The sequence below is a fragment of the Myodes glareolus genome, chromosome 5, assembly GCF_982192425.1.
Source record: "Myodes glareolus chromosome 5, mMyoGla1.1, whole genome shotgun sequence".
Classification (NCBI taxonomy): Eukaryota; Metazoa; Chordata; class Mammalia; order Rodentia; family Cricetidae; genus Myodes; species Myodes glareolus.
The window spans coordinates 15,834,422-15,860,107 of NC_142030.1; the positions used below are offsets into that span (position 1 = coordinate 15,834,422).

Below are 25,686 nucleotides of genomic sequence, written 5' to 3' on the forward strand. Positions count from 1 at the left end.
AAAGACGGAGAGATGGCTCAGTGGTTAAGAGCACTAACTGCTCTTCCAGAATTCCTGGCAATCACATGGTGGCTCACAACCATCTATAACATCTATACCATCTGTATACAATAAGGACAATTAGCTGTTGGGCAAGAAACTGCCCTTTCCTCAACTTTTGACAGTATGATGTAAAAATGAACAAGCAGGATATAAAGAAAATCAACTTCTGAACTTTGCCAAGACAGGGTAGGCCAGTCCTTCAAAAACTCTTACTTCACAGAAAAGTCTGTAAGATATTCTGGGCTTAAAGGACAAATATGGATGTTCCAAAATTGTAGAGGAACGTTTGGTGAGTGTCTAGGCAGTCAGTTGTCTCTATCATTTCTATAGTTTTGAAAGTAGTTTGCTCTGCACTTCCTGTTTTATTAGGTAATATGTCCTTCTTGGGTCTTTGATGGGATTGAAGACTAGATAGTTATAGTTTTATACTTTTCTTTGTTACCAAATTAAAAAGAGGAACTCACAAAAGAGATGTAAAGTTTATAAAGGTTGAAAAACATAAAAGCTTAAGTTGTCTAGCTAAGAAAATGTTTTAAGGTCTAAAATATTTTTGGATGGTAAGACATGTTATGATAGTGATTTAGGTACAAAACTTTGGACTCACCAAGATGTAATAAATAATAAAATACTTTCTCCAAAGTTGTCAAATATAAATGAACTAGACATTGTGAATGTAATTCTTATTTGATAATTGTTCTTATTATATATAATTTTACTATGTTAGTGTTCAAACCTTTCCTTTTTATTTAGACAAAAGGGGGGGAATGTTGTGGGATATTTGATCATACTGTGAACCCCAAGATTGTGTTAAATAAAATCTGTAGCAAGAATAATAAAAACCCAGAGTCAGATATTGGGCCTCAACCCAAAAATCAGAGAAGCAAAGTAGTCAAGGCACTAGAGAAGTCTTACCTCTACAAAGACTGGGCGACTATAGACTAAACAGACTAAGAAGACTAAGCAGCCTGGGCCTCTCCTCCCATTTTATATTCCCTCTAGTGCTAGGATTAAAGGTGTATGACTTCCTAGTACTGGGATTAAAAATGTGAGTCATCACCACCTGGGTTTGTTTCCACATTGATCTTGTGTAGCCCAGGGTGTCCCTGAACTCACAGAGACCCATTTGCCTCTGTCTCCCAAATCCTGGGATTAAAGGTGTGTGCCACCACCACCTAACCTCTAGTGGCTTAGCTTTGCCCCTCTGATATTCAAGCAAGCTTTATTTTTTGAAACATTAATAAAATACCAATATAAAAGTCAATCTTAGGTTAAGAGGTGGAGCCAGCAACCACTTGACAGATAAAAAACACAGAGTGGGAGGAAGTCAGAAATAAGGGTAGAGAGACACACAGGAAATAACATGGAGGGACTTCAAGTCTGGTGGCCTTTTTGGTTTGGAATGGCGAAAGGGAAGCTCTCTTTCTGAGATGCCAGCAAAGTAGGAAGGTCAACTGGTTGCTCCTGTGCCTTTCTGAACCAGTAGGTTTTCACCTCAGTGTCTTGACTCCCAAGTCTTTAATAGTAAAAATAATAAGGTTGAGATTTAGTTTAAAAAACAGCATTTATGATACTAAATAACCAATAAGTAAACTCTACATCTTAGCAGCATTTGTTCAAACCACTTTCCCCTGGTTTTCCTCCCTGTCATTGGTTTACAGTGGAATGTCGCTGGAAATGCTGAGTGCTCTGTATTCTTATACAATTCTTTATTATATAGTCTTCTTCTCCCTAGCCATGTGCTTTAAACCTTGATTTTCCTTCAAATGTCTTAACTTTGTCTTCATCCATCCATTCTCTACAGGGAATGGTCTACAATAGCTATACTTTTGATTTTGAGTGACTGAGTTGATTGAGCATCTAGTAAGCAGAAGAACAAATAGCAACGAGACAGTGGTGGCACAGGCCTTTAATCCCAGCACTTGGGAAGCATAGGCAGGTGGATCTCTGAGTTTGAGGCCAGCCTGGTCTACTACAGAGCAAGTTGTAGGACAGCTGGGGCAACACAGAGTAACCTTGCCTGGAAAAAAAAAAAAGGCAATAGCAAATAGCAGATAGTAAAACATCTTCAGATCGGAGTGTCCCGATCAGGAGAGCAAACAAAAGTAACAGAATCAGATCAGGCATTTGCGATATCCATTGTGATGACTAGAGAAGCCCTCCTGGAATATTGTACTGGAGCTTTCACAGTTGAGAGATTTCCAGGCTGAGGGTTCTCTACATGGACAAGCTTTCTGGTCTCTGGTTCTCATTGCTGGCATTTTTAGATCATGTTGAACAAGTTACCTCTTTTGGAAATTCTTTGCCCTCTAGCTGTTCTCAAGAGTGCTCTGTTTTAATACCCTTGGCTGCTTGCTCTTCTCCTTTATACTTGGTACAGTGCCAGGGGTCCAGGCTGTCCCAGGATGGGGGGTCTTGAGAATACTTAGCATAAGCATGCTGGGGTCACGGATGAGGGACTCTCTATTCCCAACCACTTTTTCTTTTGTTTTTGAGTCTGATCTTACTATGGTAGTCCTGGCTGGCCTAGAACCAAGCTGCCCTAAAGCTCACAGAACTCCACCTGTCTCATCCTTTCAAATGCTTGGATTAAAAGGGTGTACCACCCAGCCCAGCCATGACAATGTACCTATATGATTTACACAATTTTATCACTTCTGTATTAATCTTTCTAGTCTCTGTTTCTTTAATCTGCTCTTGAACAGCACTAGGCTTGCCTGAGCTTTCTTAACTCAGTTATACCTTGTGATAGTAACCTATGACATCACTAGCCACTGGAAAATTGAGGTTGCCCAAATCTTAGCACTGGTGTTGGTCAAGAACTGATGATGAGAGCCTTGAAACCCATGGGGGTACACTCCTCTAATCCAGCACTCGTGAGGCAGAAGCAGGTGGATCTCTGTGAGTTCTAGGCCAGTCTGGTCTATACAGCAAGTCTACATAGCCACTATCAATTCTTAATGTCTTAGTCAGTGTTCTATTGCTGTGAAGAGACGCCATGGCCATGACAGCTCTTGTTAAAGAAAGCATTTCGGTGAGGCTTGCTTACAGTTTTGAGGTTCCGTGAATTCTCGTCATGGTAGGGAGCATGGCGGCATGCAGGCAGAGAAGGTGCTGGAGAGCTAGCTGAGAGTTCTACATCCAGAACCACAGCAGAAAGAGAAAGGCAATGGGCCTGGCTTGAGCTTCTGAAACTTCAAAGCCTTCTTCCAGTGACACACTTCTTGAAGTATGGCCACACCTCCCAATCCTTCTCAAGTAATGCTATTCCATCATGACTAAGCATTCAATTATGTGAGTCTATGGGGGCCATTCTTATTTAAACCACCACATAAACGACTCTTTTTTTCTTTTTCTTTCTTTCTTTCTTTTAAAGATTTTATTATGTATACAGTATTCTGCCTACATATATCTTATAGGCCAGTAGGGGGCACCAGATCTCATTACAGATGGTTGTGAGCCACCATGTGGTGGCTGGGAATTGAACTCAGGACCTCTGGAAGAGCAGTCAATGCTCTTAACCGCTGAGCCACCTCTCCAGCCCCATAAACGACTTTTTAAGATTTTATTTTTATCTATGTGTATATGTCTGTGGTGTAAGTTGATGCCATGTGTACACAGGTTCCCTAGCATGGGTATTGGGAACTGAACTCAGGTCTTCTAGAAGAGCAGCAAGAATTGAACCACTCTGCCAACTCTCTATCCTTTCATCAATTCTTTCTGTTTTGTTTCTGTGGGTTTTCTGCTTGTTTATTTGTTTGTTTGTTTGTTGAGGTAGAGGCTCACTGTGTAGCTCTGGCTGGCCTGGAACTTGCTACTTAGACCAGGCTGGCAAATATCAGCTGGGCAGTGGTGTCACACACCATTAATCCCATCACTCTGGAAGCAGACACGAGTGGATCTCTGAGTTCAAGGCCAGCCTGGTCTTCTATAGAGCAAGTTCCAGGACAGCCAGGGCTACACAGAGAGGCACTGTGTCCAGAAAAATAACTGAAAATCAAACATTGGTGGCACAGGAAGCTAAGGATCACATTGCTCTGGAGTTTGGGAACTGTCTGGGTAATATACAGTGTAGCAAGACTACTTGTCTTCTGGAAAAAGAGTGGGCATGGTGACTCATACTTACAATTTTATACTTGAAAGACTGGCACAGGAGAACTGCCAAGAATTTGAGACACACTTGGGCTTCACAGTGCTTTCCAGCACATCTGGGCTAGTATAGGACCGTCTTGAAAACAAAAACAAAATAAAATCCCCAAACCCCCAGACCCTACATTATTGGTTATCATAATGGAGTCAGCTAAGCGAACTCTTCAGGATCAGATAGATGGTTCAGTTGGTTAAAGTACTTGTCACGGAAACCTGACGACCTGAATTTACAGTCCCAGGTCTCGTGTAATTGTCATGCATGGTGGCACATGTCTGTAATCCCAGTATTCCCATGATAAGATGTGGAGTGGGGACAGGAGAATCTGCTAGAAAGTTCAAGGGCCAGTTAGCCTGGAGTGCCCCTTGAAGCAGCAAATGAGACCCTGTCCCCCAAACAAGGTAAAAGACAAGGACTGACAACTGAGATTGCCTTCTGACCTCTATCTACATGTCATGGCATCCATACACCTCACATAGAAACACACACACACACACACACACACACACACACACACACACACACATGCGTGCTCGCGAAAGCGCTCTCTACACTTAGACAAAATTAGATTTTTAAAAACGTAAGCGTAGCTTTAAGAAAAGGGAACGGGGAGGATGACGGGACAGCAGGTAAAGGCACCTGCTGCCAGGCAAGGGAACAGAGGGGAACACATTTTATTCTTTACTTAGATAAACTAAGGTGAGTATGAATGTTGTTAGAAACATAGGAAAGGATAAGAAATTAATGCCTTGCAGGGTCTGCATTCTCTATGAAACCACAGAGTCACTTCAGACAGTGGAAAGAAGGACCCGAGAACAAACATTTGTAGGAACCGTTGTGAACAACTGCAAGAGAAAAAGTGGAGGTCCTTGCTTGGATCGGGAGCCCAAAACTGCAAATTACTGTGCTGTGCGGAGGCTTTGCACAGTAGGTGTGAGGCAGTGTGGGAAACGGACAAGAACATCAATAGGAAGGTGACTAAGGGGGCAGCTTTAGATCCAGGCACTGGCCTGAGTCTCATCAGCTGCCATTGAGGATTTAAAACTTGCAAAGATAATTCACCGGCTCTGGGATGTAGCTCAACTGTAGAGCACTTGCCTAGCGTGCATGAGTCTCTGTGTTCTAGGACCAGCCCTAGAAGAAATAACCAAAAACCAAAGGATGGGGACTGGAGAGATTGCTCAGTGCTTGTGATCATTATTGCTCTTGCAGAGGACCTGGGTTTGCTTTCCAACATCCATATAGTGTCTCATGCCTACCTGTAGCTACAATTCCAGGGGGTCAGATGCCCACTTCTGATATCTGTAGGTCCCAGGCACAGATATGGTACATAGATATACATGTAGGCAAACACTCATCTGCATAAATACACGTGGGAGTGGGGGGAGCTTTCCCAAAGGAACAGGCTTTGCTGATAAACCTCTTTGTAATTTCCATGCTGGAAGACAGAAGCAGGACACGTTAATGACAGCATGGGCTACGTTGAGACATTCTCAGAAAGTTGGTTTTGTTTTTGTTTGAGACAGGGTTTCTCTGTGTAGCCCTGACTGTCCTGGAATTCACTCTGTAGAACAGGCTGGCCTAAAACTCAGTGATCTACTTGTCTCTGCCTCTGGAGTGCTGGGATTAAAGAAGTGCTCCATCATCATCACCACCTGACTGGAAGTTTTTTATTTTATAGAGGATAATGTATGACTAGCCTGTTCATTTGACTCCCTCAGATCGGATGAATTTAGTACACTGTTTAAATACGTATGTCTGAGATCAAGTGGAGAAGCTGGGCTGGTATCTCAAGTTTTTCTATGCTAGAGAAATGGATCAATGAGAAAATCCCTGGGAACGCATAGGCCAGCTAGTCTGGCATACGCAGTGGTGCACAAGAGACTGTTTCAAACAAGGTAGAAGATACAGGACTGATATCCCAAATTGTCCTCTGACCTCCGATGAATGCCTTTCTGGTACACATACCTGGGCAAGAATGCATCAAGCATGCATGCACACAGGCACACACAGGCACACACGGATTAAAAGGAAAAAAATTGTTTGTCTTTGGGTTTTTGTTGTTGTTGCTTTTGTTTTGTTTTGAGACAGGGTTTCTCTGTATGGCTGTCCTAGTGCTTGCTCTGAGATTAAAAGTGCGTGCCACTACTGCCCAGCTCAAAATAAAAATGTTTTACCTAGGAAAATGAAATCCTAGATATGATGGGGTGCTGAAAGGTTGTTAAGAGAACTAAAGGCTTGCATCATTTCTGGAGGAGACTCCTCCGGTTGTTTTAATGATGCTTTTGTTTGTTTGGGAAATAGCCACAATTTTTCACTAAGAAAATAAATGATGCAGCCAGGAGTGGTGGCTCATACCTGTAATCTCAACAAGACAGGTGCTTTGGTTAGGGGTTACTACTTCTGCAATAAAACACTATAATCAAAAGCAAGCTGGAGAGGAAAGGGCTTATTTGGCTTAGATTTCCACATCATAGTCCATCTTTGAAGTAAGTCAGGACATGAACTCAGATAGAGGAGGAACCTGGAGGCAGGAACTGATGCAGAGGCCATGAAGGGATGCTACTTACTGGCTTGTTCCTCATGGCTTGCTCAGCCAGCTTTGCTATAGAATCCAGGACCACCAGCCCTGGGGTAGCACCACCCATTATGTGTTGGGCCTTTCTCTAACAATCACTAATTAAGAAAATGCCCTACAGACAGATCTTATAGAGGCATTTTCTCAATTGAGGCTCCCTCTCAGATCACTCTAGCTGGTGTCAAATTGGCAAAACTTTAGGCAGCATAGTAGGCCTAGGAATAGTCAGGCAACCTGGGTTCCTGCTTGGCTAGAGCTACACACATGCACTTTTCCCAAAAATGCTCTTAGCAGCCAGAGAGCCTGCCTATATCACTGTGTATGCACACGTACGCACGCACACACACACACCTCTCTCCAAACAAAGCAGCGAGTTGTTCTGACCTGCTTCTAGCAGCCTGTTAATGTTGGTAGCCTTTGCAAGGCGGTCCCTCATGAAAGGAAGTTAAGTACTTGGAAGTGTATCTTTGAAGGGGGTGTTGGGACTTTGGTCCATTCTCTTTTTCTCTTTTGCTTCCTGGCTACCATGAAGTGAGGACTTCCTCTGATCTTTCCCTCCTAAGTGCTGGGTTTACAAAGTGTGTGATGTTATGCCTGGTTTGGTTGTGAAATTCTAAAGCTTCTAGATGAGAAAGTTTTCTCATGACCTAAGAAAACGCTGGAGAATGAAAGCTAACCTGGGGGACACTGACACTGGTAAGTAGAGAGAAAGAGACTGAGCCCACCCCCAGTGACACACCTCCTCCAACAGACCACACCCACTACGACAAGGCCACACTTGCTACTCCTTCCCAAACAGTTCCACTCACTGGGGCCCAAGCCTGCAAGCATATGAGCCTACTGCAGGTACATTTGAAATCACTGTATGAAGAGAGTAACTGGGACTAGAGAGATGGCTCAGTGGCTGAGAGCTGCTCTTCCAGGGGGTCCAGGTCCCAGCACCCACACGGTGGCTCTTTAAACTCCAGTACCACAGGATCCAGTACCTTCTTCCTACCTCAGAAGACACTGCACACACATGGCACACAGATCTATATGTGAGGCAACACACCCCATAATAAAAGTAAAAGAAATGTTTAAAGTTTTTTAAAAAGTGAGTAAAAAAAAAAAAGAACAATTACTGAAATCAGCATGCCTTTGAAGTGACATCTATGACTGATGACCTTCAAGGTATAATACTGGACCTTAAGATTATTAAAAAAATGAAGAATTTTGTGTTTCATGTGTGGTAAATATACATTAGATTATTGCAAAATTTGAGAAGGTTATATCAAAAAGTTTTGAAATAATTTGGTAATTTTTGGTTAACTGTTCACTCAGTTTATTACTCCGATTACTGGCTGACTCCATACTAAACATTTATAGCTACTATTTAATTTACCTCTTGCTAATAACATAGTGTATTAAGCTTACAATTAGCGTTTATGGGGAATTGAGGCTTATTCCATGCGGCAATGATTTTCATCAGATCTTTAAGAGTAACTGAGTGAGAATGATGGAAAGGGAGCAAGAAGGCATGAATTTTTGTGATTATTTTCTGTGTGGTGGATGGATGTGTTCATGTGGGTGTGTACACTTGTGCACACAGGTTCTTGTGCACTTGAGTGTGTTTGTGTTTGTATATAGGTTAGAGGTCAATGTGGGTATCTTCCTCAATCACTCCCCACCTTACTGGGGGTGGGGTGGGAATTCTCCTTTTCTGCCTCCCCAAAACTGGGATGACAGGCAGGCCTGAGCAACTGCCTGGTTTTTTTTTTTGTCTGGGTACTGGGGATCTGAACTCAAGGCCTCATGCTTGCTTTGCAGGTACTTTACCACCTGGGCCATCTTCCCAGCTCTCAACTGTTTTATATTTTGGGGCCATCAGATGACTCCTCTTTTAAAGGGGCTTGCCTTACAAAACCAAAGCCTGTGACTGATATCCAGATGCCACAGAGGAAGGAAACAACTGACTTCTGAAAGCTGTCCTCTGATCTGAACTCACGCGCACATAGTTCACATATGTACACAAAATAATAAAGACGACAAAAATATAAATAAGAAATTAACTTTAAAAACTCTATTTCTGGGTGTGGTGTTGCATGCCTTTAGTCCCAGCACCAGGGAGGCAGAAGCAGGCAGATCTCTGGTCTATAGAGCGAGGTCCAGGATAACCAAGGCTACACAGAGAAACCTTGTCTAGAAAAAACAAAAAGTAAACAAATATACAGGAATCTACTCCCAGTCTTCTGGGCAGGAAAAAATGGGTGTTTTATCTCCTCTCTTGAGAAGAAGCCCTTCTGTGCTCAACATTCCTGGCTTCTTTATTGATCTGTGGGTACAAGGACCTTTATGTCCCCAACAATTAAATACGAACAGTTCATTGTACGTCCAGTCCCACCGTGTTTCCCTAACTTTTTCATTGTTTTGAATGTAAATCCACCCGCACTTGCTGATCTGATGACCCTTCATCCCATGCCTCCCTCCATCCCAGCTCCCACCCCGAGTGCTATTATTTCCTGTTCTAGGTCTCCGCATCTGTTTGCTCTGATTCATAATACTTGTCCTTTGCAGCTCATGTATTTTACCTTGTATCATGTTTTCAGGGTTTCTCTTTAATGTCACATATGTTAGGATCTCACCACTTACATTTTTGTTACATTTCTTTTTGTGTGAGAGACTGTGTATGGTGGCCACAGGACCAGTTTGTGCAGGTTGATTCTCTCTTTCTACTCTCTGGGTCTCGGGAATGAAAGGAAAGCAGCCGGAATGGGTTGTAAGTACTTTTCCTGCTGAGTTACCTTGCCAGCTCAGAGTTTAATTCCTTTTCAAGGCGGAATAATATTCCTGCATGTTCACGTCCACATTTTCTCTCTCCATGCCCCTGTTGACGGACATTTGGTTTGCCTCTACTCTTTGCTACGGAGACTGATGGTGCTGTGCTGTGAACACTGATGGAGAAGGATCCACCTGAGTCCTTGCTTTTGTTTCTTTGGTGCAGTGAGACTGCTCTTGAGTTAAAGGTTACCTGCATTGGAGGTGGCATCCCTCTGCTCCATGGAGCATGATGCCTGGCTTGTACAAAGCCCCGAGTTCAGTCCTCGGCATTAAAAGGCTACAAAACAATAAATACAGGTTCAAGTATAAAAGTGAAAGTTTGGATTGAGAAATCACATCAGACATTAAAAAGTGTGTGGGATAAACCATGCTATCATGCCTACTGTATGTGGTCAGGTCTCATTCACATATTATTGAGGAACCATGGGGGGTTTCCCTGTCATTTCTAGGAGGCAGACATGTGAAGAATTTTAAAGCTGAGATAACGATTTTTCCCCTTTAACGTTGTATTAAGCCCCACAGTAATGTTAAAGAATTTGTAGTAAATGCCTTATTACAAATGTGCTTAAGAGACATGAAGTCCTGGGTTCTAGTCCCAGCCCAAGCAAAACAAAGCGAAGCAATCCAGATCACAAACCAGATGGCAAAACAGTGGGTACATGTGTAAGTGGGAAAGTGAAGGGCTGGGGACATGATTCAGGGTGTAAACGTGGAAGGAGAGACCCTCTCCACCTCATTATCTTCTAACTTCTACACACACCCTGGCATGCAGTCACTCCCACTAATGGACACCCATCACAGACACACACCAACTCAATAATAAAGTTAAAACTTACTTTCTAAAAAAGTGAGTATTTCTGGCGCATGCCTTGGATCATGCAGGGGCAGGGGGAGACAGATATCTGTGACCCAAGTCAGCCTGCTATACACACAGAGTTCCAGGTCAGCCAGGATGACACAGTGAGATGTGGTCAGAAACAAACTAACAGAGTATTTGGTGTAAAGTAAGAAATCCCCAATACAAAGCAAACAAACAAACAAAACCCCAAAACCATTTCAAACAGGATTTCTCTGTTACTGAGGCTAGTCTTCAAGTTGTGGGTTTGCAGGATTGCCAGGAGGCCTGGAGAAGTGTGTTCAAGATCCCTTGGTGGGTAGGCAAGATTGACACACCTTTAATCTCAACCCTTAGGCAGTGGCAGGTGGATCTCTGTAAGTTCAAGGCCAGCCTGGTCTACACAGAGAGTTCCAGGACAACCACGGCAACATAATAGAGAGAGAGTCTGTCTAAAAGCTGACATTTCTAGGCACGCTGTGTGTTCTCACTATTATCGGGTAGTTTTATACCCATAATTCCAGTGCTGAAGAGGTGGCGATAAAGGATCTCCGAGTTCAAGACCTGATTGCAACATATTTTCAATTGTTTCAACAAAGACTACTCTGGAATGGTTTATCAATATGAGCACATACACAAACAGATGGCATGATTGGAAACAGCAAACGCTGAGAATTGTTCATCTAGGTGGGGAATATGCAGGTGATGGCCACTGTCCTGTCAACTGTTCCCTATGTATTAAAACGAGCACAAGGAGCAGGGTGTGGTAGAGTGCACCTGGAATTCCAGAACTGCGGAGGCTGAGGCAGGCAGATTCCTGTTAGTTCTAGGTCTAAATAGAGAAGTTCCTCAGTCAATAAAGGGAGTTCCAGATCTGCACAATGCTACACGCATTGAGGTTCTGTCTCAAAAAAATAAAAAAAAATAAAAAAAGAAGAGAGAGAAAAGAAAAAAAAGAATCGCACAATAATATACTGGAAGACATCATCCAGCCCAGGTTGTAGTAGGCCCTCCTGCGCATGCTCACATGACCTACCCGCGTTCGTTCCCGCCCCCTAGTGTACGCAAGCGCAGGACGCAGGCGCGCAGTCAGAAAACACGAGACTCAAGCTGAGGGACGCGGTGCGGGTCTGAGGTGCGGATCTGAGGTGCAGGTCTGTGGAAGGATGGAGACACTGAAGGTGGAAAAGTTCACGACCGCCGACCGGGGAAATGGGCTGCGTGCCGTGGCCCCACTGCGCCCCGGGGAGCTGCTCTTCCGCTCCGACCCCTTGGCATACACTGTGTGCAAGGGGAGTCGTGGCGTCGTCTGCGATCGCTGTCTCCTGGGGTACGTACGGAGGGGTGCATGGCTCTGGGGGTGGGTCTGGACCTCTTGGGGTCGTCTCTGTGGGATATGTGCAGCACCGCAGGCAGCAGCAGGATTTGGGGGGAGCCAGTGCTACAGATGGAGGAGAAGCCTTGGGCAGTAGATAATTTTGCTGGGGAATAAAACATCCATACTTTGTGCAACGAGCTTCATCGGTTGTGGAAATCAGAAGTGGCAGGGGTGGGTGGAGGCGGGAGGGAACGAGCAGGGGTGTGTACGTCAGGTTCAGAACTGAGGCCTCACCTGATCAGTCTGGCGGAAGGAGGGAGAAGTCTGCTGTTTAAGGGTGCACTTTGATGGTCCGGGTTTTGTGTGGCTAAGGCATAGGAGGATGAGTAAGGCATTCTTAAAGAGCCGGTCAAATGAGAAATACAGTGTAACAAAAGAGCAGAATACAGATCCTCTTAGCATAAGTTACGGAGGATTCGCCGTGTGCTTCGCCTTGTAGTGGCTACAAGAACAAGTGTAATGCACCACCTATGTGTATATGCGACAGTTTATGTGACAAGGCTTTGCAAGTCTGGAAGCACAGTGTCAATGTAAGGTGAATTACTGTTTATAGAATTGTATAACATACATGTGTGTCCATAGGATTTGTAGTCCGTCAACACAAGACGGCTTCCCACTTTGCACTGGGGGTAAGGACTCAGATAGGTAGGTTGATTTTGCATGTGACCACTACTCCTTCAGACCCATCAGTCTGTGGTTGGGGTAGGTAGAGGTGGGGAAGTCTAGCTTCACTATTCATTCCACAATACTGCACTCCCCGCTCCCCCACGGTTTCTCTGTGTAGACCTGGCTGTCCTTGAACTCACTCTGTAGGCCAGGTTGGCTACCTGCCTCAGCCTCCTAAAGCCGATGGCCATCATGCTTCCACATCGGCTTCCACAATATTCTTGTTTGGTTTACATTTGAGGACTTTGGTTTGCGTTTTAAAGTTAGCAGATAATAATCATCTTATTTGTTATTTTCTGGAGTAACGATAGCAATGACACGTAGAAACACACACACACACACACACACACACACACGATTTGTTGAGGAGGGCAGCTTGTATAGTTAAAGCAATTCATTCCTTTCAAGACTTGGCCTTAGATGCATGCACCTCTTCTCACAGACTAATTAGAGAAAGCAGGACTCTTCATTCTGCTACACACTTTGGAGTGTATTCAGAATGCGGGTGCACTGAACTCTGTAGCAGAGGGCTTGCTGCCTAGGTCCTGTAACAAGTGGTAAAGACAATGGAAGACTCCCCGGAGATGCTGTCTGGCTGCTGTGCTTTTTAGTGGGTGGAACAGAACAATTGGATCATAAACGGTGACAAATTAGTAGTGGATTATCAGAGATGGTCTTTCAAAAAATTGTAATGACTTATTTATTTTTATTTTATGTGCATTACTGCTTTGCCTGCAAGTATATCTGTGTGAGGGTGTCATATCTCCTGGAACTGCAGTTACAGACAGTTGTGAGCTGTCATGTGGGTGTTGGGAATTGACCCTGGGTCCTCTGGAAGAGCCGCCAGTGCTCTTAACTGCTGAGCCATCTCTCCAACCTGAGATCTTTTTAAAAAAGTTTTTAGAAATTTTGTGTGAATTCGTGTTTTGCTTACATGTATGTTTATGTGAGGGTGTTGGACCCCTGGCACTGGAGTTACAGACAGTTGTGAGCTGCCGTGTGGGTGCTGGGAATTGAACCTGGGTCCTCTGGAAGAGCGACCAGTGCTCCTAGCGTCTGATCTTCTTTTAAAATTTTAAGTTTATTGATTTTTTTTCAATTGTATGCAATATTGGATTTCACTATGACATTTTTGTACACACATATCATTGTTCTCAGAGCTGGTCTTGAGTTGTAAGCCGCAAGGAACTGCCCATTTTCCAGAATAACGTCATGAGCCTTTTATGGGTAACAGTGCCTCTTGGTTTACCATACCATATCATTTTATCTTTTTTTTTTTTTTTTTTTGTCTCCGAGAACCATGGTGATTCAACGACAAAAGGAATTTCTTGAAATGCTGTTGGGGAGTGCTCCGCTTTAAGGCTGGGAGAAACCTGGACCTGAAGGTTGGCAGGAACCAAGTCAGAACCGCACAGCCATGGTTGGGCCAGAGTCTGGGCAGTGTTGTTTCTGGTGCATGGCAGTCAATGGATTGTGCAGCACACGTCACTAGTACCATGGACAAGGGACCCTGCTGCTGCTTTTTGGGGAAATATTGTTGGCAATTTGCTCTCTTTGTTGGATTAACTGAGCTCAGGCCTGTTATGGAATATTACTTTATCTAGACAAAGATGCGTTACATTTGTTCATGCTGCATTTGTTAAAGATGTAAAGATGTGTTGCTTTGCCTGTCTAAGGCACTTGACTGGTCTGATAAAAAGCTGAATGGCCAATAGCTGTGTGGGACTAGTGGGCAGAGGGAATAAGTAGGAGGGGAGAAAAGAGGAGGGGAAAAAACAAGGGAGGAGAGAGAGAGAGAGAGAGAGAGAGAGAGAGAAAGAGAGGCAGGCCTGGGGCAACCACCGGCCAACCTTACACAGAGTAGAATATCCAGCATGAAAGAAAGGTCAAAAACCCTGAGGCAAAACGTAGATGAAGAGAAACAGGTAAAATAAGTTATAAGAGTTAGTGGAACAAGCATAAGGTAAGGCCTAGCATTCATTACTAATAGTAAGTCTCTGTGTCATGATTTGTGAGCTGGTTGGTGGGCCAAAGAAAGCCTGCTATGTGGGCCACTGCTTGTGCCTTAGCTAACAGAAAAGTTGAGAAAGTATATTGATCTTGGGTAAAAGATAGGAGGCAGACCAGCCTGGTCTACAAGAGCTAGTTCTAGGGTTCCAGGACAGGCTCCAAAGCTACAGAGAAACCCTGTCTCACAAAACAAAACAAAAACAAACAAACAAAAAGGATAGGCAGCCTGTATTCAGTGTTATAAACAAATGATGTGTCCTTCATGCTGGTTAGTAGATACTTGCTTATCAATTCTTTACACAAAACAATTGATGTGTGCTTACTTTGGATTGCCAGGTGGTATGTATACTATAATTCATTTGTGTTATAGCAGGCTCTTCGGGGAACACACTCATTTCTGTGGTTGCCTAACTGAGAATCATTGCAGCCTGAAAATCTAGTTAGTGGAATGCTGGTACATCCTTAATGAGGTTTGCCATCACTACCAAATGCCCGCCGTTGCAGGATAAGTTTCTACGTTCCTCTCTTTGTACGGGAAGCCATTTATTTGTTTATTATTTATCTACCCATCATCACTTGTAAAACTCTTAAGAAGATGATATGTTGTTAAGTTTCCATAGCCCTAATGCAGAGAATACATAAGCTCTTTTTTTTTTTATTTTTGAGACAGGGTTTCTCTGTAGTTTTTGGTACCTGTCCTGGAACTAGCTCTTGTAGACCAGGCTGGCCTCGAACTCACAGAGATCCGCCTGCCTCTGCCTTCTGAGTGCTGGGATTAAAGGCGTGCGCCACCACTGCCCGGCTTTTTTTTTTTTTTTTGATTTTCATAAGCTCTTATTTTGCAATTTTTTTCTTGTTTTTTTTTTTTTTTTTTTTTTTTTGAGACAGGGCCTCTCTCTATAGCCCTGGATGTTCTGGAAATCACTATGAGGATCAGGCTGGCCTCGAACTCACAGAGATTGGATTGCCTCTGCCTCCCGAGTGCTGGGATTAAAGGCATGCTATCATGCCTGGTAAACCTTGCTGTCTTATTTGACTTATTACACAATTGTATAATAAAACATGGACTTTGTAACATTAAGGGGGAGTGGATAAAAATAGAACAAAGGAACAATTTTATAATTACTTTATTAGTGTCCAGAAATGATTGTTAAAATGTTCTATTTGCTTTTTTGCATTTGATTAGTGCTTTGATTAGTATATATATAAAGCTGTTTAAGAACTATTTTATTTGATTAGTATATATTTATCTATTTGTTCATTTGTTTATTATTTTTAGACAGGATTTCTTATAGCTCAGGATGTCTTGCTACTAGCAATGTAGCTGAGGATGACCTTGAATTCCTGATCTTGCGTCTAACTTCCAAGTGCTGGGATTATAGGCATGTACCAGTGTGTCTGGCTTTCATGTAGTGAATGGAAAAGACAACGAAGAGACTGAGGGTGTAGCTCCACGGTAGAGTGATTGCCTAGCAACGGGAAAGAAACAGATGAAATTGTGAATCACTGCAATTGCGAACTGAAATCATTCATACTGTTTTTCTCCTCCGCTGTGGCACACAGTTTTAGTTTGCGGCTGATACAAAAGATGGATGGAACAGTGAGTTGTCTTTACTTTCAGTCTGTTTTGGTTAAATGCAGAATGTGAAATTTCACTTTAGGGTCTGGAGAAATAGCTCAGAGGCTAGGTAAGGGTACTTCCTGCTCTTCTAGAGGACCCGGCTTTGATCCCCAGTGTCTGTGTCATATGGCTCACAGTGTGTGATTCCAGCTGCAGGGGATCTGATTCCCTCTTCTGCTCTCTGCAGGTGACTGTGTACACATGGCACACATGGCATACATACACACATGGTACACACACACTTGGCACACATATACACATGGCATACATACATGGCACATACAAACACATGGCTCACATATATACATGGTACATGTACACACATGACACACACATGGCACACATAAATACATGGCATATATACACACATGGCACACATACACACATGGTACACACATAGCACACATAAACACATGGCACCCATACACACATGACATGCATCCACACACGGTACACACACATACACACATGGCACACATACATACATTGTTCACACACATGGACACATACACATGGTACACACACGATGCACATAAACACATGGCACACATATACATGGTACACACTTGGCGCACATAAACACATGGTACACACACATGCACACATACACATGGTACACACACCCGGTACACTTAAACACAAACACATGGCACACATACACACATGGCACACATACACACGATACACACACGGCACACATAAACACATGGCACACATGGCGCACATAAACACATGGCACACACGCACACATGGTACACACATGGCACACATACATACATGGTACACACATGGCACACATAAACACATGGCACACAAATACACATGGCATAATTGCACATATACACATAGATGAAAATTGAAAAATAAATCTCCAGATAGCGCTGCTGTAATCATCTTGTTTTTCTAAGTCTTCTCACCCAGGTACTGACTGAAGTCTAACCTTTCTACTTTAGCACACGCGATGGTAATTGTTTATGCTGTCAAAGGACGGTATTTTGGGGGTAGTTTAGAAAGGACCAGGTTGCCGTCAGCTTCCACATCAGTACCGTCTGTGGACAAACACTCATTGTTCCTTCTGTAGGTTCAGAGCTTCGTGCCTGCCAGGAGGGAAGGAGATGACTTGGAAGTGGGAAGGTCTTCCTTTTCTGCCTTTGTGGACTGTGAAGAGAAGTGGTCAGATGTAGGGTAAACACATTCTGGGAATTACACGCTCCTGCTGTTCTCGTCTGGCCAACGCTGTGCGCTCGCGGTGGGCGCTGAGTGGACGGAGGGACAGGTAATAATAGACAGCAGGGGGCGTTTGTCTCTACTCCTTCTCTTTATTTCGGATCTCCATTCTTCGTTTGTAGTGCTGGGATGGAGCCTAGGGCTTTACACATGGTAGGCAAGTACTCTGTCACCAAGCCACGCCCCCAGCCCTGCTGTTGAGAGTCACGAGAAGAGATAGATAACTACCCTGACCATAGCACACAGTGGCAGAAGGAAGAGACTATGCAGGGAACCTGTGGGGCAAGGACTCTGAAATGCTGTCTTACTCAGCGAGGTGGATGGGGGAGGTTAGTAACCCAGCGAAGAGTAGGACTCATGACAAAGGACTGTGTGATTTTGACTCTGAAGTGAGGACTGTGGACACCAGGATGGGAGCATAGTGACGTCAAAAGATGAGATGCCTGCTTCTGGCAGCACAGAACACTGAGGATACAGGAAGAGACCAGCATCTCAGGCGTTGCTACACTGTATCCAGGGTGTCTCTGAAGATCTTGGAGGACAAACCTCTTCAAAGCAGCCACTCAGAGTGGTCCTGCTAAGCAGTTAGACTCAAAATCTGAACTTTAGCTGGAAAAGACTGAAATGTTGTTTGATACATTTAAATTTTTCCCGGCTGTTAGCTGGGTGGTGGTGGCCTACACCTTTAATCCCAGCACTGAGGAGGCAGAGGCAGGCGAATCTCTGTGAGTTTGAGGCCAGCCTGGTCTAGAAGTGCTGGTTCCAGGATAGGCTCCAAAGCCACAGAGAAACCCTGTCTCAAAAAAACAGGAAAAAAAAATTCCTGGTTGTTTATTAGGGTAGATATTTAAGAAACAGATGTGTTACAGAGCAAAGCACACCATACTCAGGAGACAGGCTCCTGGAGAAAGCAAGGTGGCCGCATTTGAGTTGAAATGTGTGTTTAGGCTGTTATGACAGCACAAGAACTGGTGTAGTAAGATGGTGAAGTCTGTCCTGGCGGGGACTGGAGGACCTAGACTGGAGACAAGGGGAGATGGCTTCATGTCTTATGGTGAGAAGGTCCTGGAGAAGGCGACAGTCGTGACTGAAAGATAAGAGGCAAAGTCAGACATAGTGTCACTGCCTTTAATCTCAGCATTCGGGAGGCAGAAGCAGGCAGATCTCGGAGTTTGAGGCCAACCTGGTCTATGTAGCACATTCCAAGCCAGTCAGGGTTACTTAGTGAGACTCCATTTCAAAGACAAACAAGCTAAAACATTGAAACGGGCTTTACTTTTGGTGCCAGAGAGATGGCTCAGTGGTTAAGAGTGCTGGTTATTCTTCCAGAGAATCCAGGTTTGATTCCCAGCACCCACATGGTGACTCCCACTGTTTGTAACTCCTGTCCCAGGGAATCTAATACCATTCTGCAGGTACAAGGTATGTGCCGTGATGCACAAACAGACACACAGGCACCCACCCCCCATACATACGAAAGAAATACATTTTAGAAAACTAAATAAGAACGTGTGAGACAGCTAAGAGGGTGGTTGCTAAGTGACTCCGGCTTAGAGGTTTGAAATAGTTTTCTAGGAGAGAAGAGGAATTTGCCTCCTGAAGTGTGAGCTTGGTGTCCAGTGTTGTCCGATCACTAAAAACTTGTTTTCATTTGACCTCTGAACACATAGCGCTCTGCTTTTGCCTGTCTCTGTAGCCTGCGGCTTGGCTGTGAGCACTGCATTGCCCTAGGGATGCTGGGTGAGTGTGTGGCTGGAGGAAGGGGAGGAACCTGGGATTGTAAGGAAGGGCAGGTGTGAAGGTGGGATCTCAGCCTCTAAGCCGTGGGTTGTGAATGTGACATTACATTGTTAAAGGTCTTTTTGTCACGTAGGACAGGGTCTTAGGCCACCCAGACTGGCCTGAACTCACTGTGTCGCAGAGACTGGCAGTGAACTTCTGGTCCTCTTGACTCTACCTCCTGAGTGCTGGAATTTATAGACATGTGCCTGGCTAAAGGTCTTTAATTTTTTCCCATTTATTTCTGTGTGTGTGTGCATGTTTATGGTTGTCCATGCACATGTGCATGCGTGGATGTCAGAAGACAGCTTTGAGTGTACTTCTCAGACACTGCCCACATTTGTCTTTTTAAAAACAGGGTCTCTTACTGTCCTGGGACTCACCAAGTAGACTGGGCTTCCCAGCTGTTGGGTCCACAGGGATTGAACGCAGCTCTGTACTTGTATGGCAAGTTGACCAGTTGAGCTCCTCAGATCAGGCTTCGCGGGAACTCCAAGTGTGTCTAGGGTGACCTTGAACTCACAGAAGACCTGCCTCAGTTTCCCCAGTGTTGTGATCGCAGGAGTAGGCCACAGCATCCTACTGTTTTCAGTTTTTCTTAGTCTCTGTTCTGTTGCTGTGAGGAGAGACACCATGACCAAGGCAGCTCATAAAAGGAAGCATTTAATTGGGGGCTTGCTTACAGTTTCAGGGGGTTAGTCCATTATCATGGCGAGAAACAGACAGGCATGGCATTGGAGCAGTAGCAGAGAGAGAGAGAGAGAGAGAGAGAGAGAGAGAGGCAGAGATAGACTAGGCCTGGCATGGGCTTTTGAAACCTCAAAGCCCATCCCTAGTGACACACCTCCACAATCAATTCATCAACCTGGGACTAAGCATGCAGATATGCAAATATATGAGCCTGTGGTGGGTAGGGTATTCTCATTCAAACCACCACATTTTCCCTTTTGTCACCTCCCTTCCCCCCAGACAGTTTCTCTTTTTTTACAGGCTAGACTATAGAGCTGTCTTGAAATCAGGGCTTGGACATTCCCGACGGGTTTACCTGAGGGTCAGGGACCTGGAGTGAATGAAGCAGAGACAGATAATTAGGCGTGTTGGAAAAGACACTGTGAACATAATTCCCCCTTTCTTCGTAGGTGGGAGTTATAATGCCTTTTGTTTTGCTTGTTTTCTTTTGCAAGGAGGTTTGGGAAAGGGCCACTTGGCTGAGCTCTGAGCCTGAAAACATTTGGTCCGTGTGAATGCCACAGCGGAGGACGTTCATAATCAGACAGGATGACCCGTTCTGCGGACAGCAGTAAGCTGTTCTGTCTCCAGACTGTTTGGTGCTTGTTCGGAGGGCTCAGGAACAGAACGACTTGAGACAGGAGTGGAGGATGGTGCCGGAAATCAGTGCAGTACAGACTTCTCCAGTAGTAATTCTATCAGTACTAATTACTCCTGGCTTCCCCAAATGGTGAGCCCACCCAGGACCGGCCAACTACCTGCCATCAGATTTTTATTTCTTTGTCTTGTCATGGAGACTCAGATTCTTCCCATTGGACTGCCCATTTATTCCCTGAGCCTGGATTTGATCTTTGCCGCTTAGACTGTTGTTTCTGATGTCAGAAAATCTGTACGCCGTGGAATTCTTGTTTGCCTCTTACCTTCACGGGATGGGACTCAAAGTAGCCGGCTAATGTCTGTGAATGTGACTGCACTTCATGTATGCCATCTTTTGAGGCATCCCCTTCCCATGCCGAAACATTATTCAGATAGATTCAAAACCTGCTAATGACCATGGCGAGGTTGTTTTTGAGACAAGGTCTACGGCCCAAGCTGGCTTGGAACTCACCATGTAGCCAAGGAAGACTTTGAGCTACTGGTCCTCCTGCCTCCCCCTCCCAAGTGATGGCAACACAGGCATAGACCACCATACTTGGCATAAAGGTTTTGCTTATGTGGGTTTATCTATTGATATTTACAGCATAAAGAAATTAAGACTTGGATGGCTAGTGCTACACGGGGGGAGACCAGCACTGAGGTGAAATCGTCTGAGAAGTGTTTCCTCAGAGTCAGCACGCAGAAGCTGTGCTCCAGAGGCAGCTAAGGCTGTACCTTGTACTCTCAGCTGAAGCTTGGAGTGTTCAGAGTCACCCATGTAGACCTGATTTTGAAGACACCAATAGACCGTGGAAAGCAGCTGAGACCTGGCGCTGTGTGGCAGGGCTGGAGTTCCTAAAGCAGAAGATTCCCAGCATTTTGAAGATGCCAATACCACGTAGTGATTACCATGGACCGCAACGGGTGGAGTGGAGCTGCCCAAGCTTAGGAGACAGCTGCGTGGGCTGCAGAGGGTGGAGCCAGAGGAGTGGCTCACGCCCTTCGGAGGAGCCCAGAAATGGGGCACTGAGTTATTTACACAGTTGTAGCCTGTGTCTGCTTTGTTCAGATTGTGACTGTGCCTTGGCTCTTCCCTCTGCAAGTGAAAGTATTTATTTTTTTATTATTTTACTTTTTTTTTTAAAATAGTTTTTTGAGACAGGGTTTCTCTGTGTAGTGCTGGCCGTCCTGGAACTCACTCTGTAGGCCAGACTGGCCTTAGGGGTTATTTTTGATTTTATGGGAGCCCACAGTTGAGAGACTTTAAAACTTAAAGAGATTTTAGTTTTACAAAGATTTTGGATTTTAAAAGAGATTTTGGATTTTTTCTTTTTTTTTTTTTTTAAAAAAAGAGACCGAACTTTAAAAGTGTTTGAATTGGGACTTTTAAATTTGTAATACAGTATTTTTTTTATCTTTTTATTTTTTATTTTTTGGTTTTTTGAGACAGGGTCTCTGTTTTGGAGTCTCTCTTGGAACTAGCTCTCATACGTAGATCAGGGTGTCCTCGAACTCACAGAGATCTACCTGCCTCTGTCTCCTGAGTGCTGGGATTAAAGACCTGTGCCACCATCACCCAGCTATAATACAGTCTTTAAAATATTTTATTCTTGTGATATTTATTAATCTGAGATCTTGGGGATGAGCCAAAAAAAGAAAGGTTCTGTTTTAGTACGAGATGTGTTTGTATGTGGAGTTGACAAGGACTGTTGTGCTGCATAAGTTTATGTCAGCATGACTCGGGCTACAGTCATCTGAGAGGAGGGAGCCCCAAGTGAGAAAATGCTTCTATAAGATCGGACTGTAGGTAAGCCTGTAGAGGGGCTGGGGGAGGACCCAGCCCGTTGTGAAGGTGGTCATCCTTGGTCTGGTCGTGCGTTCTGTAAGAAAGCAGGCTGAACAAGCCACGAGGAGCAAGCCAGCCAGCAGCACCCTCCATGGCCTCTGCATCGGCTCCTGCCCCTGGCCTTGGTTTTGTTAGATGGTGAGCTGCCATGTGGAGGTGTAAGGCAAATGCTCCCTTTCCTCCCAGGCTTGCTCTTGGTCATGGTGTTCACCACATCGCTCTCACAGTTGGGCATAAAGTTGATCACTTTTTTAGTTTTTCCTTTGTTCTCAGCGTCTTCATGTTGCAGCTAAGGTTTTGTGGGGAAAGGGTTTAAGACCATTCAACTCACCTGCTCATTAAAACTTCCCCAGAACACTAGCCATGGATAGTTCTTTGCTTATTGAATCTCATGGTTGGAAAAATGATTTTTCAGCTGTGTTGCTCCCTACACTGAGATGATGACAAGAGTCTCCTCGTTCTTAGAGTTATGTGCTTTCCCCGGTGCACTACAGAGCTACAGTGTTTGGTTGCTGGTCTTCACACCTTTCATAGTCACTTAAATTTATTCACATCTTTGCCTTTTTTTCTTTTCTTTTTCCTTTTGTGATAGGGTCTCACTATGTATGTGAACCATGCTGGTCTTGAATTTACAGAGGCAATTCTGGGATTAAAGGTGTGTGGCACCATAGCCAACTTTGGTCTTTTTTGATTGTGTTCTTGTATTTTTACTCTCTGAGGGAGAGAGACTCCAATTAGACTCCAAGGTGAAGGCCACTTTCTCCATATTCCATTAATTGTGTGTGTCTGTTCTGCTTCACACACACACACACACACACACACACACACACAAGACTTATGCCTGTTTGACACTTGACATAAGGGGAACATGGGAAGGTTCAAAAGGTTATCATTCAGTAGAAATCAGGAAGAGAGGATTTGAAAAACTCTAGAAGTGACTGAGGCATCTGACTGCCTGGACAGTTACCCTGAGTTCTTTTGTGGTATTGGGCATCTATCTTTAGCCTACAGGCCTATAGTATCTGGCAGATTTTTCAAGAAGCAGGAACTTTTAAAGACTATTCTGCCTATATTGGCAGTTTTCAGTCACTTTCCTCTGTGTCCTGCAGAATGTCTGGCAGTTTCTTCTGTGAAACAGGAACCCTGAAGGATCATCCAGCCTAGTTTTGGCTAAGTTCAGTGGTCACTTTCTGGTGGGTCCTGCATGTCCAGTTTATGTAACAGATTGTCAACAGTCCAGGCAAGAACAGTTCCTTTGCTCAGTTGCTGACCTTGCCACACTGAAAGCAAACCCTGTAAGGAGTTTCAGTCCATCATCCCTGCAGTAAATTGGTGCTGCCAGGAGCAATGTGTCTCATTGTCATGAAAATCCCTAAATTAACAAAACATTTTAAATGTCATATTCTTTAGGTCTTTGAATTGTTTGAAGTCTATCTATCTATCTATCTATCTATCTATCTATCTATCTATCTATCTATCTATAATATGTCTCCATATGATCTGGAAAACATACCTAGAATAGCTACACATTTGATTGTTATAGATGACTTACTACTGACCTGTGTTCCTTGATTGTCCTATATAATTCATAACTAGACTTTTACCTTAGATTTTTAAATGAACTGCATAGATACAATATCTTAAACAAGAGCAAAAACATATATAAAATATGTTGTAACAAAAATAACTTTACATTGTTATCAATATACCAATTACCTTTAAACAATTACCTTTAAACAAATACCTTTAAACAAGAGTAGAAACAATATACAGTGGGTTGTAACAAAAATTACCTTAAATTTGTATCAGTATACAAAAGCCCTTTAAACAAGAATAAAAACATCTATACAGTGTAATAAAATTGACTTTGAGTTTGTACCCATATACCAAAATCTTTTTTTTTTCACTAAAGATTTTATTTTTCTTTATATATAATTATGTATATGTGCCTACTGAGGACAGAGGAGGGCACTGTATCCCTTGGAACTGGAGTTACAGGTGGGTGCTGGGAATCAAACTTAGGTCTTCCACAAGAGCCACACTTTCTGAACTGATGAGTCATCTTTTCAGCCTCAAAGGAAGAAATTCTTCCCAGTTTGTCACACTGACAGAGAAGACACTAAGAAAATGAGTTTCATGTTTCTTTTTAATAAAACCAAGCTTGTGCCACAGCTCCAATCCCCGGCTCACAATCAGTCTTTCCGCAGGGGAACAATCTCCTCCCTGTTGCCCGCCTTGGTCACAATGCAGATCCTGAGGGCATCGCCAGTGTACACGTCCCTCTCAGCTGCAGAAATAAAGACATCCTTCAACCAGCCACCTAGCTGTCCAGAGACAGGGGCACGTGATCCACATTCTGCATATTTTTGAAACCAACCTGGTTGTGAAGCAGAGGCTGCAGCGTGGCACTTGCTGAGCCCCCAGCCTTGAAGGAGTCTCTCTGGTAGGAGCCCACCGGGTCAAAGCTATACACAGCTCCCTTTCCTTCTTCATCGAGTCCACCGATGATGTTGTAAACATAGTATGGGAAGAAGCGCCGTGAGTACAGGATGGTAGAAAGCATTGCAGCAATTGCCCCGGTTGTCATGGCCTTGTTATTGGAGTGCTTGTACATCTTTAATCTTGCTTCAATAATCTTCGTCAGAGTAAGACAATCTCCATGAAAGCCACTGCAGCCAATGACTGTTTTGTCTGTTACTTTATAACATTTAGGGCTATCTCGGGTATGAATTGAAAACCCTTCGCTCAATCGAGTGTCTGAAGCAACAATGGAAAAATCTTCTCCAGCAATTGCCAATACAGTACCTCCATTGAAGGTGTAAGGCGAGAACCGGAGCTGCGCGGGGCGGTGGAGCCTCAGGGCTCCATTGCCAGCTCTCGGTCCAGGTCTCGGGAAGCGGCCATGGAGAGCATCGCGCCCGACTCCCTACCAAAATCTTTTTATCCTATATTACTCTCAATTATATCAAATATCCATGACCAACAAAATAACCAAAGACCACCCACACCTCCCTTTTCTCTTGTGAATGTGGACATTGCTTTCTAGGCTACTTCCTGCTGAATGTGGGTGAAATATTTTTAGGGTCCCAGAGAGAAAATTTGAGATATGGCTGAGTCCTGGGAAGACCAGGTACAGCCTTTGTTGATAGATATCACCTGTCAAGTTTCAGGTCTCCCCGATCAAACCAGATCCAAATCAGCCTGGAACAATTCCACAGCCTCTTGTTTCCTGTGGAAACAAACAAACAAAAAACCGTCTTCTCCAAAGCATTTTTGTTTTCCATTTGACAAATACATTTTTTGAAGTTTTAAAAGTTAAACCACCATACAAACGTCCAAAGGAGGGAAGCGACCAGCAGTCTATCCAGCTATGAGGCC

At 44.0% G+C, this 25,686-nt stretch overlaps 1 protein-coding gene, 1 long non-coding RNA gene and 1 pseudogene across 2 annotated transcripts in view; 2 read left to right on the plus strand and 1 right to left on the minus strand.

The window, feature by feature from the left end:
* The first annotated feature begins 11,476 nt into the window (after nucleotides 1-11,476).
* Smyd3 (SET and MYND domain containing 3) overlaps nucleotides 11,477-25,686 on the plus strand; it is a 555,905-nt gene continuing 541,695 nt past the window's right edge. Inside the window, exon 1 of the mRNA XM_048436460.3 lies at nucleotides 11,477-11,746. Coding sequence (XP_048292417.1) covers nucleotides 11,583-11,746 — 164 coding nt within the window. The 5' untranslated portion in view covers nucleotides 11,477-11,582. The remainder of the gene's footprint in view (nucleotides 11,747-25,686) is intronic.
* Nucleotides 17,127-22,978, plus strand: LOC148121985 (uncharacterized). The gene is made up of 2 exons (XR_015737843.1): nucleotides 17,127-17,367; nucleotides 20,282-22,978. It is a non-coding gene; the product is annotated as an uncharacterized LOC148121985 (long non-coding RNA).
* Nucleotides 24,488-25,221, minus strand: LOC125401991 (proteasome subunit beta type-1 pseudogene; annotated as a pseudogene).